This window comes from Peromyscus leucopus, chromosome 2, assembly GCF_004664715.2.
Source record: "Peromyscus leucopus breed LL Stock chromosome 2, UCI_PerLeu_2.1, whole genome shotgun sequence".
Lineage (NCBI taxonomy): Eukaryota > Metazoa > Chordata > Mammalia > Rodentia > Cricetidae > Peromyscus > Peromyscus leucopus.
In genome coordinates this window covers 81,656,230-81,676,327 of record NC_051064.1, presented here as the reverse complement: position 1 = coordinate 81,676,327, position 20,098 = coordinate 81,656,230, and the positions used below count along the sequence as shown (strand labels likewise).

The following is a 20,098-nucleotide window of genomic DNA, read 5'->3' as shown; positions in this document are numbered from 1 at the left end:
ATCTACTCCAATAATACTGCAAAAAAGGGAAATAGAAAGAAATAATTAAAAAAGCAGTAGAGATTACCCATCAAAACAGGATATGACTCAGCTACTAGCACAATTATAAATCCATAAGGAAAATATATACATTATGTGGGCACCAAAATTCTAAAGGTATTGAAAACCTGATAGAAGGAAACCAACACATTTGATATTTGGATGTGCAAGTGTTAAACGGCCAAGGTCCACAAAACATTGCTGTGGGAAGTGGGGGCCCTAAGCATTAACTAGAGTCATAAGCAGAAGGAGACTTTGCACTGGGTGATCTTTTGTGTTTATTTGGATTTTTTTGTGCTTTTATTACTAAAGATAAAAGATATTATCTCCAAAATCAATAAGAGAAGAAAAACTAATTTGAGAGGTACTGTTTATTCTTCAGTATATACTAGAGTGAATTTCCACTCACTTAATCATTTGTAGGTCATTTACATTTAGGGACACAGAGAAAATATAGCATATTATCAATGCCTACAAGAATAGTAACTTATCACAAAGTAGAAAGAACAATGAAAATGGGAGCAAGGTCCTAGACTTCTTTGTTATTCAGCCTGGTAAGTGGATCTGTTCCTTTCCTAGACTTCAAAAAAGATACAGACATTGACTGAAAAATCTAAAATTCTATCTAATCCCCCAAATACTCTCTGAGAATAAAAGTGTGTATACATGTTACAAATTTTCCTATGGTTTTAAAATGTGAGCCATGCTCAGCAACATTCAAATGGCCATGTAAGTACAAGAATGAGGATTTCTTGCTCTACCCCTAAAGGGGACCATTATTTCCTGTTCACTTCCAAGATTAATCGCTGCTGTGGGACTGACCAGGTGGTACTTAAATTGTAGGGAATTTTATATGAATATCCTTGAAAATTCGGCTGCAGACTCCTACCAGTCAAGTGTCCAGTTGCCACATGAGCTAGTACCTACCAGCCAGCACAGAAACAGAACAAATCTTTAAAAAACGTCTGTTGAAAAACTGTACAATGTGCATATAGAGGCCTTTTTAAACTTCTTACACTTCTCTTTGATGTTATTTCCTGGAGCCCTTGGAAATTGCTCATACAAGTCAGGTCGGGGCTCAATACCACCTTAATAGGTGAAAACGATAAGTTGCCTTGGCAAGATCTCCTAATGTCTTGGCCTGTAATTAAGAATGACTTGTTTCCTGGCTATCCCATCCCAGAACTCCAATAGAATATTCCTGTTCTACTAGAGACCATGCTGGTACTAGGAACCCCTGGTAAGACACTGCCTACCACCTGCTAACACCCGTTGAAGTCCACTCAATAGTTCCCAACAGTACCCCCTTCCTGGGGCTCTATATCCCAGCCCACAACTCTGGCAGAAGACGCCTGCTCTACAAGAGGCCATTCTTTTACTGGGAATCCAAGGCCCACAACTCTGGCAGAAGACTTTCTGCTCTGCCAGAGGCCAAACTGGTCCTAGGAACCCCAGAGACCAAGCTGGTACCTGGAATACCAGGTGCCACATAAGTCACCAAAATGTCAGCAGAGATATACTACACATGAAGAGTCACTTGTTACCAAAACCACAGGCCACTCAGGCCAGATGACCAATAAAAAGCAGAAACAAAGGAAAAAAAAACATAAAAAAAATCCATCCAATAAAGATGAACTCAGAAAATGACACCTATAACAACCCAAAACCCAGATGACTAAAAGCTAGCATAAGAACAGAATCAACAATAGCCAGGGCAGTATGGTACCATCAGAGCTCAGCTCTCCTACCACAGCAAACCCTGAATATTCCATCATAGCTGAAGCACAAGAAAATGATCTTAAATACACTCTTATGAAAATGATAGAGGCCTTAAAGAGGAAATGAATAAAACTCTTAAAGAAATCCAGCAAATCAGAAGCAAACAGATGAAGGAAATGAATAAAACTGTTCAAGACCTGAAAATGGAAATAGAACCAATGATGAAAACAGAAACTGAAGGAATCCTGGAGATGGAAAATCTAGGTGAGCAAGCAGGAATTACGGATGAAAGCATCACCAAGAGAATACAAGAGATGGAAGAGAGACTCTCAGGCATAGAGGGTACAATAGAAGAAATTAATACAGTGGTCAAAGAAAACGTTAAATATAAAAAGTTCCTAACACAAAACATCCAGGAAATCTGGGACATTATGAAAAGACCAAACCTAAGAATAACAAGAATAGAAGAAGAAGATTACCAGCTGAAAGGCCCAGAAAATATTTTCAACAAAATCATAGAAGAAAACTTCCCTAACCTAAAGAAGGAGATGCCTACAAAGGTACAAGAAGCCTATAGACCACCAAATAGATTGGACCAGAAAAGAAAGTTCCCCTGCCACATAACAATCAAAACACTAAACATACAGAACAAAAAAAGAATATTAAAAGCTGCAAAGAAAAAAGCCCAAGTAACATATAAGTGCAGGCCGATTAGAATTACACCCAACTTCTCAATGAAGACTCTAAAAGCTAGAAGGGCCTAGACACATGTTTTGCAGACTCTAAGAAACCATAGATACGAGCCCAAACTACTATACCCAGCAAAACTTTCAATCACCAGAGCTGGAGAAAACAAGATATTTTATGACAAAGTTAAATTTAAACAACATCTATCTACAAATCCAGCCCTAGAGAAGGTACTAGAAGGAAAACTCCAATCCAAGGAGGTTAACTACACCCAAGAAAGCACGAGAAATTAATAATTTCACACCAAAAAAAAAAAAAAAGAGAAGGGAAGTGTGCATGCACACACACATACACACACACAAACACACACACACTCATACGTATGCACTACCAACACCACCACCAACAACAACAGCAAAGTAACAGGAATTACCTCTCAATATCAATGGACTCAATTCCCCAGTAAAAAGACATGGGCTAACAAAATGGATACAAAAATAGGATCCATCTTTCTGCCACATACACACCTCAACATCAAAGATAGACATTACCTCAAAGTAAATAAAGGGTTGGGAAAAGATTTTCCAAGCAAATGGACCCAAGAAGCCAGGTGGTGTAGCAGTTCTAATATCTAACAAAGTAGACTTTCAACCAAAATTAGTCAATAGATGGGGAAGTACACTTCATATTCATTACAGGAAAATCAACCAATGTCTCAATTCTGAACATCTATGCTCCAAACACAAGGGGACCCACATTTGTAAAAGAAATATAACTAAAGCTTAAACAAACATCAAATGTCACACATTAATAGTAAAAGATTTTAATATTTCACTTTCATCAATGGACAGGTCATCTAGACAGAAAATAAACAAATAAATGGTGGAACTAACAGATATTATGACTCAAATGGACCTAACAGGTATCTACAGCACATTTCACCCAAACATGAAAGAATATACCTTCTCCTTTGAAGGTAGAACCTTTGAAGAAGAATGACCCTTCTCGGAAATTGATCACATACTTGATCACAAAGCAAGTCTAAACAGATACAAGAAAATTTAAATACCCCCCTGTATCTTATCAGAGCACCATAGATTTCAGCAACAGCAGAAAGTCTACTAAATTCATATAAACAAAACAGCAGTCTACTGAATGACCAGAGGGTCAAGGCAGAAATAAATAAAGACTTCCTAGAATTCAATGAAAATGAATGCACAGCATAACCAAATATATGGAACACAGTGAAAGTGGTGCTAAGAGGAAAATTCATAGTACTAAGTGCCTTTTTGATAAGGAAATTAGAGAGTTCATACCAGCAACTTAACAGTGCACTTGAAAACTCTAGAACAAAAAGAAGCAAACAAACCCAAGAGGAGTAAATGACAGGAAATAATCAAATTGAGAGCTGAAATCAATAAAATAGAAACAAAGAATAATACAAAGAATCAATGAAACAAAGAGTTGGTTATTTGAGAGACTCAACAAGCTAGACAAACCCTTATCCAAACTAACTAAAAAGGCAGAAAAAGAATATTAAAATTAACAAAATCAGGAACAAAAAGAGGGATATAACCACAGACAGCAAGGAAATTCAAATAATCATTAGGTTAGACTTTAAAAACCTGTACTTCACAAAATTGGAAAATCTAAAAGAAATGGAAATTTCCTTGATAAATACCACTTACTGAAGTTAAATCAAGATCAGATAAACAATTTAAATACATCTAGAATCCTTAAGGAAAAAAAAGCAGTCATTAAAAGCTCCCCCTCCAGCCAAAAAAAGCCTAAGGCCAGACAGTGTTAGCACAGAATTCTACTAGACTTTCAAAGAAGAGCTAATACCAGCTCTCCTCAAATTATTTCACAAAATAGAAACAAAAAGAAAATTGTCAAATTCATTTTATGAGACTAAAGACACCCCGATACCCAAACCACACGAAGACTCAGCATAGAAAGAATTACAAACCAATTTTGCTCATGAATGTTGATGCAAAAACACTCAATAAAATACTTGCAAACCGAATCCAAGAACACATGAAAAATATCCACCATGATAAAGCGGGCTTCATCCCAGAGATGCAGTGATGGTTCAACATATGAAAAATCTGTCAAAGTAATCCATCATATAAACAAACCGAAAGGAAAACACACACACACACACACACACACACACACACACACACACACACACACAAGATCATCTCATTAGATGCTAAAAAGCCTTTGATAAAAATCTATGATAAAATTCTTGGAGAGATCAGGGATACAAGGAACATACCTAAATACAATAAAGGCAATATGCAGCAAGCTGATAGCTGACATCAAATTTAATGGAGAGTAACTCGAAGCAATTCCACTAAAGTCAGAAACAAGATAAGGCTGTACAGTCTCTCAATATCAATTCAAAACAATACTTGAAGTTCTAGCTACACCAACAGACAACAAAAGGAGATCAAGGGGATACAAATTAGAAAAGAAGAAGTCCTGTAAGCAACCTCAAGAAAACTCAGTGGTTCCCCACGTTGGACTTTGATATATTTTAACTGGTCTGTCACTGGTCCTGTCTGGTAAGTAGACATTTGTTTACATCTCTTCATGAACAGTGTCACCCAATAACTACTCAGAATAAACACTCCTTCAGTTCTCTTTGGCCCAAGCAAACCATACCTTGATGAATAGTCTTAATTTTTTCCTGGCAAAAATGGCCAATAATGTTTTCAGAATTCTAATTATATACTACACTATCCACTTAAGCAGACAATTACCAACACCTTACTGTATTTTATAAACTGCAGTACAAGTCTTTCAATTCCCCATAAATGACAATTCTTTCCATACACTTGGCCTTTTCCTAGAATGTCCTTCAAACTACACCCTTTCACACGGCCCACCTGCCAGTTTTTGGACAATGGCTACTTTTTTTTTAATGTGTATCACACACCATCCCTGCAAAAGCCCGCCTGTCCTTTCCTCATGCTGCATTAGAGCACTGCTCCAGTAAAGATGGCAGCATTAAAATCTGGCAGAAAGTGATTTATCTTGAAATCACATTTTATAATGTGAGTAAAGAGCTTAGCTTTAGGAAGTACAGTATGCCTAAAACAATATAATCAAAACAACAGATGATATAGGTCATTCTAGATGGTCATAAAAATAGTGATGGTCTATAAAAAAGGATTTAAAGACAAGTAATAGTGTTCACTTCAGATGGGCCATCTCAGGGTCCTTAATACAATATAATAAAAATAATAGATGATAATAATCACCTCTTGTTGGGTTACTTCAAATTGGCTTTGGGGAATTCCCACCATGGGAACATACCAGTAACCTTTGTCCTAATGAACTTTTCAATTTTAGGTGTACTTAAAACCATATTCATATTTTTATATCTTGCACATTTACTTATAGCAGACTAAATTTCTGGGTATAGCAGGCTTCCAAAAAATGCCTATCATTTTCCTGGAAGTTCCACCTTGGGAGAGGCAGAGGGAGGGGATAACAGAAAAAGGAGAACTATGAATTCCCATCTTTTCAAGGGCCGTGGGCTTTGTTATTTGGCTTAGCCTCCTCTCTTTGTAAAAATGAATTCCATGTATCTTGCTTGTTTTATTTAGACTGTTAGGATTATTTCTCTTTCAAAACTCAGTAATAAAAACCAAGGCTAAAATGAAAACCAGAAAAAAAATAAAGACCTCCCCACAATAATAAGTTATAATTTTCCTGAGATGTTTGCAAGAAAAAGAACTAAGTTAGATGTGAGTAAGAAGATGTCAGGATGAAAATGTCAGTGATCTATTTAAAAAACTTCCCTGTAAGAAGTGGTAGCTTTGGAAGGAAACAACAGAGGTTAATGGAAACTCATGCCTTCTCCCAGTCTCATCTTCACTTTACTAAGGGCCCCCTCTCTGAGTTCCAATAGCATTCTGGCATCTTTCTATTATAATATTACTGTGTTGAATCGGTTTATGTGTCTGTATTCTTTATTAGAGCATGTTCTAATTTATCTTCTTGTATCTCAGATATCCAGAGAAGGCCCCTACAGAGGCCTTTTCAAGTTTTTGTACCTCTATCCAACACGTATTTCCTGGAACATTTACATTTATTTATACCACTCTCTTCTAGCCATCCTCAGAAACATCCTAATACTTAAAAGAGGTTAGTAGCCTCAGTAAGGTTTTTCCAGTTTCCTGGTGTGTAGTTAAAAAGTAATTGCAATAGCAACAATCACAGTTTTTGGAACCATGTCTACTTCCAAAAACACATAGAAGTTTAAAACCCTAGCTGAGAACTTACAAAATCCAATATCCCCTGGGGAAAATGTTTGTTTTTTTTAAAAAGGTGTATGGTTGGGATGATGCATGGCTGGATGAATGGACGGATGGATGGGTGGATGGGTAGATGGATGGATGGATGGATGGATGGATGGATGGATGGATGGATGGATGGATTTTTTTAAGTATTGGATTTTGCCTTAATAGCGGAATATCCTAAAGGTATGAAACTAAATCCTGCCTCTTCTCTCGATTTTATTTCTAGTAACACCATGAAAATGTTTCTATTTCAAAGTTCAATTTGGAGAGAAACCTGAGCCATCCTACTCTTTGTGGCATATGTTTAAAACTGCTTTGTTCTTCTAATTTGCTGTTCTCAGGTGGTCACATTGCAGCTGGACCTGCAAACTCAGCTTCTGTAACCGCCCTTGAATTACGGTGCATTTCCCCTCTTTACCCTTCTTAATCAGCACTGAGCAAGAAGGTGCCTTCTACACCTGGTGGAAAAACTCTTTCCACACATAGAAGCAAAAAGTATCACTCAAGGTGCCCCTCAACCATGTGGCAGGACAGCCATCTGAAGAAACACATCTCCTTTGAGGTTTGGGAACTCAAAAGGTGAAGCTACCCCAAATAAAATTCCAGGTGCTATGAAAGAACACAAAGTTTTGTTTTTATCTTTTTTTCTCCTGACTCCAGTGATTTTATTACCCTTCACCCTAAGCCTTCTAGAAAAAAAAAAGTGTCAAGCAATCTTGTAGCTCATGCTCAGCCCCAAAACATTATGTTCTCTTAATTTCCTAGAGGGCACTAAATACCAGGGCCTGACAATGCAAGAACTGAACTGACTTGCAGAGTATTTATTAGGATTACAAGGTAAAGCATTTTAGAAGATAGACAGGAATTATATTGATACTATCTTTGTGTTCCTCTCTGTAATTATATGGGGATTAATTTGAAATTTTGAACTCTAAGCAATACCTCTATCATGCTGGCACACAAAGGAGAGTATGTAGTTATATAAGATGGCAATATATTAATATATGAATATATGTGTGAATGTGTGCATAGATACTGAAGGAAATAGAAGGTAATAGTTCTGTGATATCCATTTGCTTTCTCTTAACACTGGTGTGATGTTATGTTGTTGGTTTTTTTAAATTATACTTTTTCTTTTGAGATTATAATAAATTTAAATAATTTCCCTCTTCCTTTCCTCCTTTCCAAATCCTCCCATATACCCTTCTTTGTTCTCTGTCAATTTCATGGCCTCTTTTTTCATTGATTATTGTTACATGCATGTATGTATATGCATATGTATTTCTACATACAACTTGTTTCTATAATGTTTCTTCTACATATTTTCAGGGCTGACCATTTAGTATTGAATAACCAACTAATTGATGTATTCTTTCCTTTGGAAGACTATTTCTTCCTCTCTGAGCATCTGTTAGTTGAGTTCTTTGTGTACGGATGAGGCCTTCTGTGGTCTATCCTCTGTCCACTTTGGCATGTCTAATGGTATCATCTTTGTTCAGTTCGTATTTAGGAAGTCATATTGTGTGTAGTACATATGTAGTACATATGTGTGTAGCTTCTGACATTGCTAAGAGACAGAGTCTCAAAATGAACTCGCTGACCTGGCTCATACAATCTTTCCAGCCTCTCTTCTACAATGATCCCTGAGCCTTGGGTGCAGGAGTTGTTTTGTAGATGTATCCCATGGGACTGGGCCCTACAACTCTGCATTTTGATTGGCTATGGTTTTCTGTAGTGGTTGCATCTGTTGCAACAGTCCATCTGTTGCAAAGAGTAGGTTCCTTGATGAGGGATGAGGATTATGCTTATTTGGAAGTATATGAACAAACATTTAGAGTGTAGTTAGGGTTTATACTGGTTTAGTAAGGTGATAATAATAAGTTCTTCTCCAAGACCCATGACTTCACTAGCACTGTCTTTCTCTTATATTAAAAAAGTTTTCAGTGGAAAGATATGAATTTCACTCAAACCATTAGGGGAACTTCAAAAGCAAAATAATTGCATGATTTAGTACAGTTGAAGCAAACCTAAACTCCAAACATATTACTCCATGATAACCTTGCCAAATACAAGAATTTAAGAATACCACCTTGCCTGTGTAGAGTTTCAGATCACAAAGATTTGCACAACTTTCAAACCAATAGTCAGCAATGTATACATAAAATAATAAAATCTATTGTTGGATAGGAGCACCAAAGCAGAATTATTAGACAGTCTGTTAATAAGTAGCCAACTTACATAAGTAGAGCTAATTCATTTTTTCATTTTTGAAGAGATTAATTTTATAATGATGTTCATTAGTAAATGATACTGTAATTTCTGTTTGTGTGTGAAGATCTTGTTTCAGTCAACATTGAGATTCTAGATTAACTCTAAAAATCAAGGCCTAGCCTCTTAATCAGCAATTTATACTTCTAGAAAAAGAGTAAACTAATCCAGTTGTAGTGGTTTGAAAGAAAATGGTCCCCAAAGGGAGTGGCAATAATGAGAGGTGTGGCCTTGTCGGAGTAGGTGTGGCCTTGTTGGAGAAAATGTGTCATGTCATGGTGAGCTTTGAGGTCTATGCTCAAACTCCACCCAGTAAGACAGACCACTTGTTGCCTGTACATCAACACCTAAGGACTCTCCACTACTCCTCCAGGACCATGTCTGCCTGCAGGCCACCATGTCACACAATGATAATAAAAGACTAAACCTCTGAAAATGTAAACCAGCCCCAATTAACTGTTTTTTCCTTTATAAGAGTTGTCATGGACATGGTGTATCTTTATAGCAATAAAAACTTTAACTAAGATGCTAGACACTAGCCATGATCTGTTATGGCTAACTATCTTCCCTGCCTTTGAATTCATACTCCAAATTGTAGCATGAGGCATGATATAGTACATACTGGGCCACAACAAACATGTGAGTAGTTTTTGAAAGGGCTTTGCCAATATTTTAGTCACTAATTCTAATCATCTTGGCCTCTAATTCAGCCTTCATTCCCACATCCAGTTATGTTATTTATGCCTAGGTTACTGTATCAAGAAAAATATAAAAAGATAAATAGAAGTCAACTGGCAATCATCTATGCTCCCATCCAAATGAAGATTCTAGAGCAGATCATTAAAATGACCCTTAGATTTGGATTTCTAACCCGTTTCTAGATGCTGTCCACTGATCCTTTAATTATTTACCAGTTTCATTTATAACCAGACATTCTTACCTGCATATAACAGTCTTTATGCCATGTCTATATGCCATTTTGTTCTCAAATAAAAATTTTGTTCATCTTTCCCAAACTGATCAAGGGCCTCTTAACTAACCTAATTTTTTAAAAATTATTTTTAGTCCTAGTTCTGTGTTTGACATATGGAAGATATTTAGCAAATACTAATTGCATAAATTGAAATGAGTATTTTTTTAAATTTTAATTCATCTTTGAAAATGTAATCATCCGAACTAAGTAACTATGCAAAAGTTCCTCATCTTATGAATGAGCTACACTTTTTTTTTTTTTCCTGAAATACTCCTCTCCTTTTGTCCTATGCTTGTGAGGAAAATCACCAATGCAAAGGGCTCCAAAGCTCATGTTACAACAAAAACACACTGTGTAGTGTCCTCCAGAATCAACATTGCTTGTGAGAACAATTGGGAACCCACATGTCCCCTGACCATCATAGTATGTAATCAGAGCATAGCCAGGCAATCTTCTCTTAGTTCTTGGTTTGGTTCACAGTTCATCTTTTGATTCACAGGGATAATTTGAAGATTACCTGATTTGAAACATAAAAATACAGTGTGTAGAACCTAACTGCATGTAAGTATAGTTTTCTTAAAGAAAAATACAGTATTTGCTGTATTTTTCCCAGTGGCATTTGGATTGTGGCATTCCAATCAGCTCTGGAATGCCAGCTTTCCAGCCAGATTCTGAACTTGATCCATATGCAAATTAGCAAGACATGACTCCCTACTGGTCTTCAAATCAGTTCAGGCAGCCTTCTATGGATTCATCTGTTTCTGTGTTGGAAAACTCACTGAAATTTAATTATTTTGAACATGAAGTAGTATGCCAAAGGCATACAAGTGCTTTGGATCCAGACAATTGTGATCTGAATGCCAGCAGCTCAATCTCTTTTAGACAAATAGGTTAATATTTCAGTATCTCAGTTTTCTTATCCATAAAATCTAAATAATGCCCATCTGTAACTCTTATATTATGTATTGGATATTATAGTTTTAAAAGGGATAACACAGAAGACACTGAAAAACGGTACTGGATGCAGTTGCACGATCTCACACAACAGTCCTGAGTGCTCCTTGTAGTAGAACCTTCCTCAGAATTTATATTTCTAGAAAGCAGACTAATGAGCAACCCACAAATTTGCAACCTGAGTGTTTTGACTTATTCCGGAGGCAGCACTCTTTATGCCTTGATCTGAACACACTTCCAGCCCCTGCTGTTGCAGCTTTTCTTGGCAGATAGTAGGGAACTATACCCTGCACTGAAACTCACCCCAATGTCAGTTTACAAAAGTTTCAACTGCCTTCCTGTCATAAATCCCTGTAATAAATAATTAAACAAAAGTTTCAAGAAGCCTAGTTCCAGACTAGGATCCTATGATCGCTCTTTGTTCACCAGCCAACTTTGCCCTGTAAGTGAAGTCTTCCTTTTACAATCCTCTGCCAACCTCAAAACTTCTCCCCTATCCCCAATTCAGCACAGGCCTGGGTCCAGATGTGCCTCCTGCAAAAACTGTTTGTGAGCCACCTTTTCTGGCTAAGTTGGTTTTGCCTTTCTCATCACTTTTCCACCCCCCCTCACCACACCCCCCCCCCCAGCCTATGGCCATCTTCACACCCATAAGCCTAAGTCCAGATAAATGATCTTTGAAACTGCTCTGTCCAAGAGCCACTTTTGACTGGTGAGATGCTCCTTTCCTCTCCCATCCTTCTGGCTACCTACTGCCATCTCTGCACGCAAAGGCTTAGTTTAAAACCTTTGGTTTGGGAGACATTTTTGCATGGTCTAGTTAAACAGTGAACCCAACCTGGCTGAGATCAGACCATGAAGCTCCTACATTGATTCAATCTAAGGAAGGTCAGATTATCATGACAGACAGATAATCAATGAAGTCTATAAATCCAGATCAAATCACAAAATCACCTAGACACAATCACCCCAGGACACAGAACTTAATAAGAACAATCATAAAATGCATCAAAGAATTAAAGGAATTTAAGAAGCATGAAGAAATACTTCATTGAACTCCAAGAGGATAAGAATAAATGCATTGAATACACACACACACACACACACACACACACACACACACACACACACTGAATGTAAGGAGAAAGATAATTTGGGATTTAAAAACTGAATTCAATAAAGAGGACAGAAATATTAAAGAGAACACAAACTGATATGAAGATGAAATTGAAAAATGCAACATCCCAGTTAGAAAACACAGAGGAAAGCCTTTCAAGTAAAATGAATCATACAGAAGATAGACTATCAAGACAACAATAAAGTAGCAGATTGCAGTGAAATAGACAAAGAATATAAATATTCTTTTTAAAGCACAGGAAAGGAACACATGTGAAATGTAGCACGCCATCAAAAGACCATATCTGAATTATAGGCATAGATGAGTGAGATGAATTCCATGTAAATGGCATAGATCATATCTTTAACAGGATCACAGAGAAAACTTCCCTAAACTACAGAAAGACAAACCTGTACAGATACAAGAAGCATACAGAACCCCTAGGCAAGACAAGATGAGAAACACCCACAACATTTCACAGTTCAAACATAAATATACAGAACAAAGAAAAAATATTGAAGGCTACAAGAGAAAAAAAAAAAACCACAAGTTACACCCATCCAGATAACAGCTGGTTTCTTTTTTTCTTTCTTTCTTTCTTTCTTTCTTTCTTTCTTTCTTTCTTTCTTTCTTTCTTTCTTTCTTTCTTTCTTTCTTTCTTATTATTATTTTGTTGTTGCTGTTGTTTCAAGTTGGAGTTTCACTATGTAAAACAGACTGACCTTGAACTCATAGATGTTGGCCTGCCTCTGTCTCCTGGGTGCTGGGATTAAAGACATGCATCATTATGCTCTGCTCAATAGCTTATTTCTCAATGGAAACTTTGAAAGCCTGAAGAGCCTGGAAAAACGTACTACAAGTTCAAAATGACCATGACTGCCAACCTATACTAATATACCCTGCGAAACTATCTGGCACAGTCAAAGGAGAGAGCAAAACTTTTCATGATCCACAAGGCTAAAACAATTCATATAAAACAACACTACAAAGTAAATAGAACCCTGCAAGCAATTCTTAGAACTAAAGAGAATAAGCACAACCAAGAAATTCTAGACAGAAATAAATGAAGCTATAATTTAGTGAAACAGTAACCATAACTAAGAAAACAAACCATCAAAAATTGCAATCTATATGCACCTTTCTATAATAATTGCAAGTAAATGGTCTCAACTCTTCAATCAAAAGAAACAAGTTAGCTGGATATATTAAGGAACAAAAATCCATGTATCTATTGTCTACAGGAATCAGTTTAAAAAGTAGGCAACACCTTAAAGTTAAAGGATAGAAAAATGCCTTCCAAGCAAATGGGTTAAAGAAGGAATGGGTTATTTGCCAAATGACAAAATAGACTTCAAACTAATTCTAATGGAAAAAAAAGACAGAGAAGTGTACTTCATTCTAATCAAGAGATCATTTAATCAAGAAAAGGTGACAATATCAAACACATGCACCAACGTCTGGTGCACCCAATTTCATAAAATGTATAGGAATGAAATTAAAGACAGTTTAAAACAAACACAGTAATAGAAGGGCATTTCAACATTCCACTTTTTCCAACAGATAGGTAATCTGGTCAGAAAATAAACAGATACTTCAGAATTAAATGACAACTTACACTAAATGAACCTAGCTGATATGTACAGATTAATCTATGCAAACACTGAAGAATATGCATTCTACTCAGCAGTACATAGAAGCGTCTCTAAAATGGACCACATACACTGGGACAAAAAAAGCAAACTTTAACAAATACAGAAAAACTGAAATAATCCTATGCATCCTACCCAACCACTATGCAATAAAACTTAAAGTCAATGGTAAACAAAACTTTAATAGGTGCATAAACTCACAAAGATTAAACAGCATATCAATGAATGATGAATGGGTCTAATAAGAAATCAAGAAAGAAATTAAAATACTCCTGGAACTAAATAAAAATTAAAATATTACACAACAAAACCTCTGGGACACATTAAAAGCAATCCTAAGAGTAAAGTTTCTAGTTGTAAGTGCCTTGAATTAAAAAAAATCAGAAATAGTGTGCACAAATGATGCAACTCAGGAATGTGGAAAAATAAGAAAAAAAAAAAAACCTCAAACCAGCAGTAAGCAAGAAAGAGAAGAAGTTGGAAAACAGAAGATGGACTCCATTGTTTTAAACTCTTTTTTGTTGTTGTTCGTTTGTTTTGGTATTCTTTGTGTTACTGGTTTTTCATTTGTTTGTTTTGATTTTCTTTCTTTTTTTTGTTTTTGGGGTGTTATTTTTTTAGGGACAGAGAAAGAAAGAGGAAAAAGAACATGAAGTTGTGTGAGGAGAGAGGTGGGGAGATACGGGGGGAGTTGAGGGACAGTAAAATGCGATCAAAATATATTTCACGAAAAATGTTAATATAAATAAAAATTAATAAATAAAAACATTCTAAGAACTCATTCTTTGAGAAGATAAATGAGATTAACAGACAGCAACTAACTAAAAGAAAGAAATGACCCAAATGAGCACAATCAAAAACATAACAGACATCCCATTGCTCCAAATCTTCAGAAGTAAGTATGCAACATGGAGTAACTACAGAAACCAGGAAAGCATAATGGGACCACAGGGCAGGAGGGGTTGAGAGGGGAACAGCAATAAAATGAAGGTCAAAACAGAAAAATGGGGTGAGAAGCTCCAACTGGGAAGGGGAGAGGGAGGTCGGTACAGAAGCAGAAGGAATGAGAAGTGACAAAAACCACCAAGGTTATTTGATAAAGCCTTCTTATTTTATAGTTGCCTAAATTATACATCACACACACACACACACACACACACACACACACACACACACACAGACAAGAGGCTGACAAGGCCTCCACAAGAACTGCAAACTAACTCTCAGGATCAGGTATGAAAAATCTCCCTTTGAATGATTGGTCAGGGTAGTCCAAGGGATTCCCAAAACAATATAGAATACTGCTGTTGCTATTGTTGCCTTTCAGAAGTTGAAGGTAAGCCCCTATTGCTGAAGACACTGCATGTTTAGGACACAGAACTCAGATTATTTTTATTCAAGCTGGTTCTGACCTAAAATCCTTCCTGTGGTTTAGCTTCCATAGTACCAGGAAATATTATGGCACTATGAAAACTCCCAAGAGAAGTGTGTTAGAAAGGTTGCTAATGCTGTGGTTAAAACCTCCAACTTGGAGATGAAAGGGTTTATGTTTGTTTACACTTCCAGGTAAGGGCCCATCATGGAGGGAAGGAAGGGCAGGAACTCAATCAGGCCAAAAACCTGGAGGCAGGAGCAGAAGCAGAGGCCAGGAATAGCAGGCCTTACTGGCTTGCTCCTCCCAGCTTGCTTCTCATGGCTTGCTGAGCCTGCTGTTTTCTAGCACCCAGGAGACCACCAGCTCAGGGGTGGCACCCCCCCCCCAGGCGAACTACGTCCTCTGACATTAATCATCAATCAAGAAAACGCTCAATAGGCTTTTCCACAGGCAAATCAGATGGGGCATTTTCTCAGTTGACATTCCCTCTTCCTAAATGAGTCTAGCTTGTTTCAAGTTTGACATAAAACTAACCAGTGTAGGAGAGACACAATTAACAATCCCCTCTGAGCTGTGACTCACAAGAGCCACAACAGTGACCAGCAGGAGTAAATATTTATAAAGGTGCAACAACAACTGTTTGGTGAATGGAAATTCCACTCAACTGGAGAGAAATCAGCTTCCCAGATCTGGTGAGGTCCTGGATATTAGGAGAGAATCTACTACTACCACTTGGGAAGACCAATATAACTCCTAACTACATTCTAAAACTTATCCTTTATACCCACAGACAAATGTGTCGACCATCCTTCATTAAAGAAGCTTCTCTTTGCAGCAAATGGAAATCATCACATAAAATCACAATTGGACACAATCCAAAGATCAAGGATCGTGGGGAGGCCAGCCCCAGAGGATACATCTACTTCAAGGGTCCTGCATCCATGGCTCATGGAACATTGTGTGAGAGGTGGCAAAAGGTTGTAAGATGCTGAATACCAGGATTTCTGCTGTGAAACAGTTTCTCAGAGAAATGGCATAAGCAAGACCTGAACAATAGCAATATCAATAAGCATACTAACTGAGAAGGAGGATGTTTTCACAAAGCCTCGCCTCTATATAAAGAACTTCGGGCAATTAATTAGTGCTGAAGAGCAAGATGAGTCAGTCCCCTTATTGGTTATCCAATACAAAGTGGTCAGCCCTGAAACCATACACAAACAACAAAAACACACTCAGCAGGTTATATCTATGTAGCTGTGCATATGTAACAGTAATAATAAAAGAGACTATCAGTTTGAGAATGTGATTGGGGGAGCATGGAAAAAGTTGGAGAGTGGAGACTTGGAAGGGGTTGAGGGAGGACAGAGAAGGGGGAAAGTGATATAACTTTAATTTTAATTAAAAATATCTTTTGCCGGGCGGTGGTAGCGCACACCTTTAATCCCAGCACTCGGGAGGCAGTGGCAGGCGGATCTCTGTGAGTTCGAGGCCAGCCTGGTCTACCAAGTGAGTTCCAGGAAAGGCGCAAAGCTACACAAGAGAAACCCTGTCTCGAAAAACCAAAAAAAAAAAAAAATAATAATAATAATAATAATAATAAAAAAAATAAAAAAATCTTTTTAAAAATCCAGGTACAACTTAGAGGTGGATTTCGGCCTCTAGGAGGTGCTAATCCATTCTCCTACCACAGGCAAGGGTCTTAGAACCTTAAATGTAGTAGACCAGAAGAGGGTATCCTAGAAATAAAGAATTCGATTTTAAACTGATGCCAGCAGTGCTTAGTTCCAATACAAGTTTTGCAGAATGTGCATGCCACATGAGGTCATGGGAGGAGCGCACACCTACTTACCAGAGCAACCTCAGCTAAAGGAAACACAAGTGTGTGTGAGTGCACCGAAACACACACACACACACACACACACACACACACACACACACACACACACACACCCCACTACCACCACCCGCAGCAGCAGCAGCAGCAGGTTACAAAATATTTGCAAGGCCAAAGGCTCTTATCTCCCAAGGAAGGGAGGGTCAATAAAAATAATAAGCAACGTGCCTTTCTCCTCCAACTTGACCACAGTGAATAGTCACCAAAAATCCAAGCTCTTTTACCCAATATCCAGCTTTGCAGGACCCATTTGCTAGCCTTATGAATTTTTTCTTTTCTGTGAAGCACAGACTTCACCTTCTTTTGAGGTAGCTCCACTTCAATTATAACGTGCACCCCATCTCTCGAGGCTGGAAGCTCAAGATTTCGAGGAAACTTGGGGAAGTCCATTGCCCCACAAGAGAAGTACAGACTACTGGCAGAGGGACAGCAGGGCACAAGAAGCAGGTTCCCAAACGGCCTGGGCGCGGGAAACAGAAAGGCGAGCCCTGGCTGGTGGAGTCCTTTTCCACGTGGTGGGTGAGGGAAAAAAAATAGCCATGTGGGGGGTTAGCATGCAAATGTCTCCCCGACCCTCATACCCTCATAGCTTCTATGTCTGGTGGGATAGGCTCTAAAGGGACCAAGCAAGCTTGCAGCGTTAAGCAAGACATCTGGTTACCGCCTCAGCCTAGGAGCAACGCGAAGTGAGCACAGGGTACATGTCAGGGTAGGGGTCTGAGGCAAGGATAATGCAAAGCAGATGACTACAGAGGGCCAAAGCCCCTATCTTGAAGACTGAAGCAAATCCCGCATTCTAGCCAGGCTTCTCTGATGAGGTGGGTTTCCTTCCAGCACATGGCTACCCTCAGAGCCCCCTTACTCACTCCTGTACCCTGCGAATACCGCACATTCTTCATCCTCCCCTGTGCCACCGCACCTGGATATGGCAGGAAACCTCCGAGTCGTCTAGCAGCCGAATGGTGCATTTCATCTCCTGGTTGAGCGATTTGATGCTGGAGCTCCGAAAGTGAATCATCTTCATAGTCCTCCTGCCTCTCGGTGCACAGTGACAAGAAGCGAACATACACAGCAGCACGCGGGAGCGAGCCGTAGGAGGCGCGGGGCCCGCGCGGCCCTAGTCCACGCGGACATTCACACGCTCTCAATACAGTCCGGGCTTCGGGTGCAGCTCCGCCCAGGGAGACGGCGGCAACCCAGGGCGCCTGCAGCCACCAGCTCGAAGAGCGTCCGTTCCTCTCTCTCCTCCCCAGACGATTCAGTCCCCGCCTCCTTCCGTAGCTAGCTCAGAGGGCACCTCCCTTGGCTTGAGGCTGAGGGCGGCTGGAACCGAGGACCCTGCTAGGGATCGAGGCCGGAGGAGGCAGGAGGCAGAGGACGGGCTGGATCCTGACGCCCAGCATCTCTGGAGGGGCCTCCTCCACCGCTGCTGCTGCGTCAGGATAGGCCCTGCTGCCTTCCTCCTGCTGGCCACCTCCTCCCTCCTCCCATCGTGGTTGCTATAGATGGTCCCTGCCCTGCTGCTTCCCTGGGACTCAAGGGTGCCCTGCACTGTAAAATCCCGGGTCCCGGCGGGCAACAGTGTGGAGAGCACTCCACACACCTCCATTAAGCTGGTGGAGGACTGTAGGGCTGGCAGGGAGTCCCAGACAATGGCAGGAGGCACAGGTATTGCATATGCCCAGGGCCGTAGTAACTCTCGGATATTCCTGGAGGATTTCAAAGTCGCTGGTTCAGTTAATCAGATCAGCCCCCTTCTTCCTTCCTTAGGAAGCAATTGTCTTTCTTAAGCAGTGTGATCTTCGATTACAGTATCTCTTAGACACCAACTAGGAGCCCTATTCTGCCCCACCCCCTCTGAGAGAGCCTCCTCCACCTCCAACTGCATAGGAATCTAGTGACAAAGAAGCCTCCCATCCTATTTTAGTCTCCTCTCTTGGGTGCTGGAAACCCTGGAATTCCCTGCTACTCTCCAGGAATTCATTGCTATCCCAAGGTGCGCCTGCCCCTGTGTGAAGTGCTCTAAGTTCAAGGGGTGGTAGAGAGGCTGCCGCTGTGTAGGTGGGTGGAGCTTCGAGACGGAGGGTGGGATGTTAGGGAATAGGAATTAAATGAAAGCTGCTTTGTTCCTCTATTTCTTTTCCAGTGAAGAAAGAACGGGTGTTAGCCTGAGAACTTGTTGCTAGCTGTCAGTTCTTTCACGGTTTGCCACACATGAAGAGTGCCTTCATCCAAAAGGATATCCTGTGCTGTGCAGGGAAGGAGGCTCAGAGGGCATTGGTTGTAGTCTGAAGTGCATTTGGAGTTCTCCTTCTGTCTGCACCCTCTTTCGTCTGCTCTTCCAGCAGTAATAATCACCCTATAATCAGGCTCAGCTTCTCAGTCCTCTAAACTGCAAAAGCTATCAAGCTAAGAGAGGTTGTCTGAAATCTCTGTCCTAGAGATGATGATGCAGGAGGATGAAGAATTTGAGGTCAGCCTGGATTGGATAGTGAGAATGTCTCAAATAAAAAAAAAATAGTGTGCATTTAATATAACATTATGTCTTAGTCACTGCTTTATTGCTGCGAAGAAACACCATGAAAATGACAACTCTTACAAAAGGAAGCATTTAATTAGGGGCTTGCCTACAGTTTCAGAGGGTAGTCCATTATCATCGTGGCAGGGGCATGGAAGGAACATTGGCAGCATGCATGACTCTCTACCAGTAACTGAGAGCTATATTCTGATCTATAAGTAATAGGAAGAGGAGAGAGAGAGAGAGAGAGAGAGAGAGAGAGAGAGAGAGAGAGAGAGAGATATGCTGTGTCTGGCCCTGGATTTGAAACCTCAAAGCCCACCCCCAGCTCCATACTTCCTTGAAAAAGGTCATACCTCCTCCCAACCCTTCTAATTCTTCTCAAACATGCCACTCCCTGGTAGCTGAGCATTCAAATGTATGAGCTTATAGACACCATTCTCATTCAAGCTCAACATATATTATGAGACCTGAATTATGGTTTTGAGATATTTAGATGTCAGTCGTGTGTGAGCTTCCATAGGATAGGAATCGATAGGTCAGATTTGAGGGTCATAGGATGATGTGAACTGCAGCTGTCAGTGCAATGAGA

The 20,098-nt window shown here is 39.4% G+C and overlaps 1 protein-coding gene across 2 annotated transcripts in view; it reads right to left on the bottom strand.

The window, feature by feature from the left end:
* Positions 1 to 18,967, bottom strand: part of Frmd3 (FERM domain containing 3) — a 194,689-nt gene extending 175,722 nt beyond the window's left edge. The window contains exon 1 of one of the 2 annotated variants that reach the window (XM_028873960.2): positions 17,908 to 18,967. In XM_028873960.2, coding sequence (XP_028729793.1) covers positions 17,908 to 18,054 — 147 coding nt within the window. In that variant the 5' untranslated portion in view covers positions 18,055 to 18,967. The remainder of the gene's footprint in view (positions 1 to 17,907) is intronic. The other variant, XM_028873961.2, reaches the window with a different exon arrangement.
* Between the last annotated feature and the right edge of the window lie 1,131 nt (positions 18,968 to 20,098).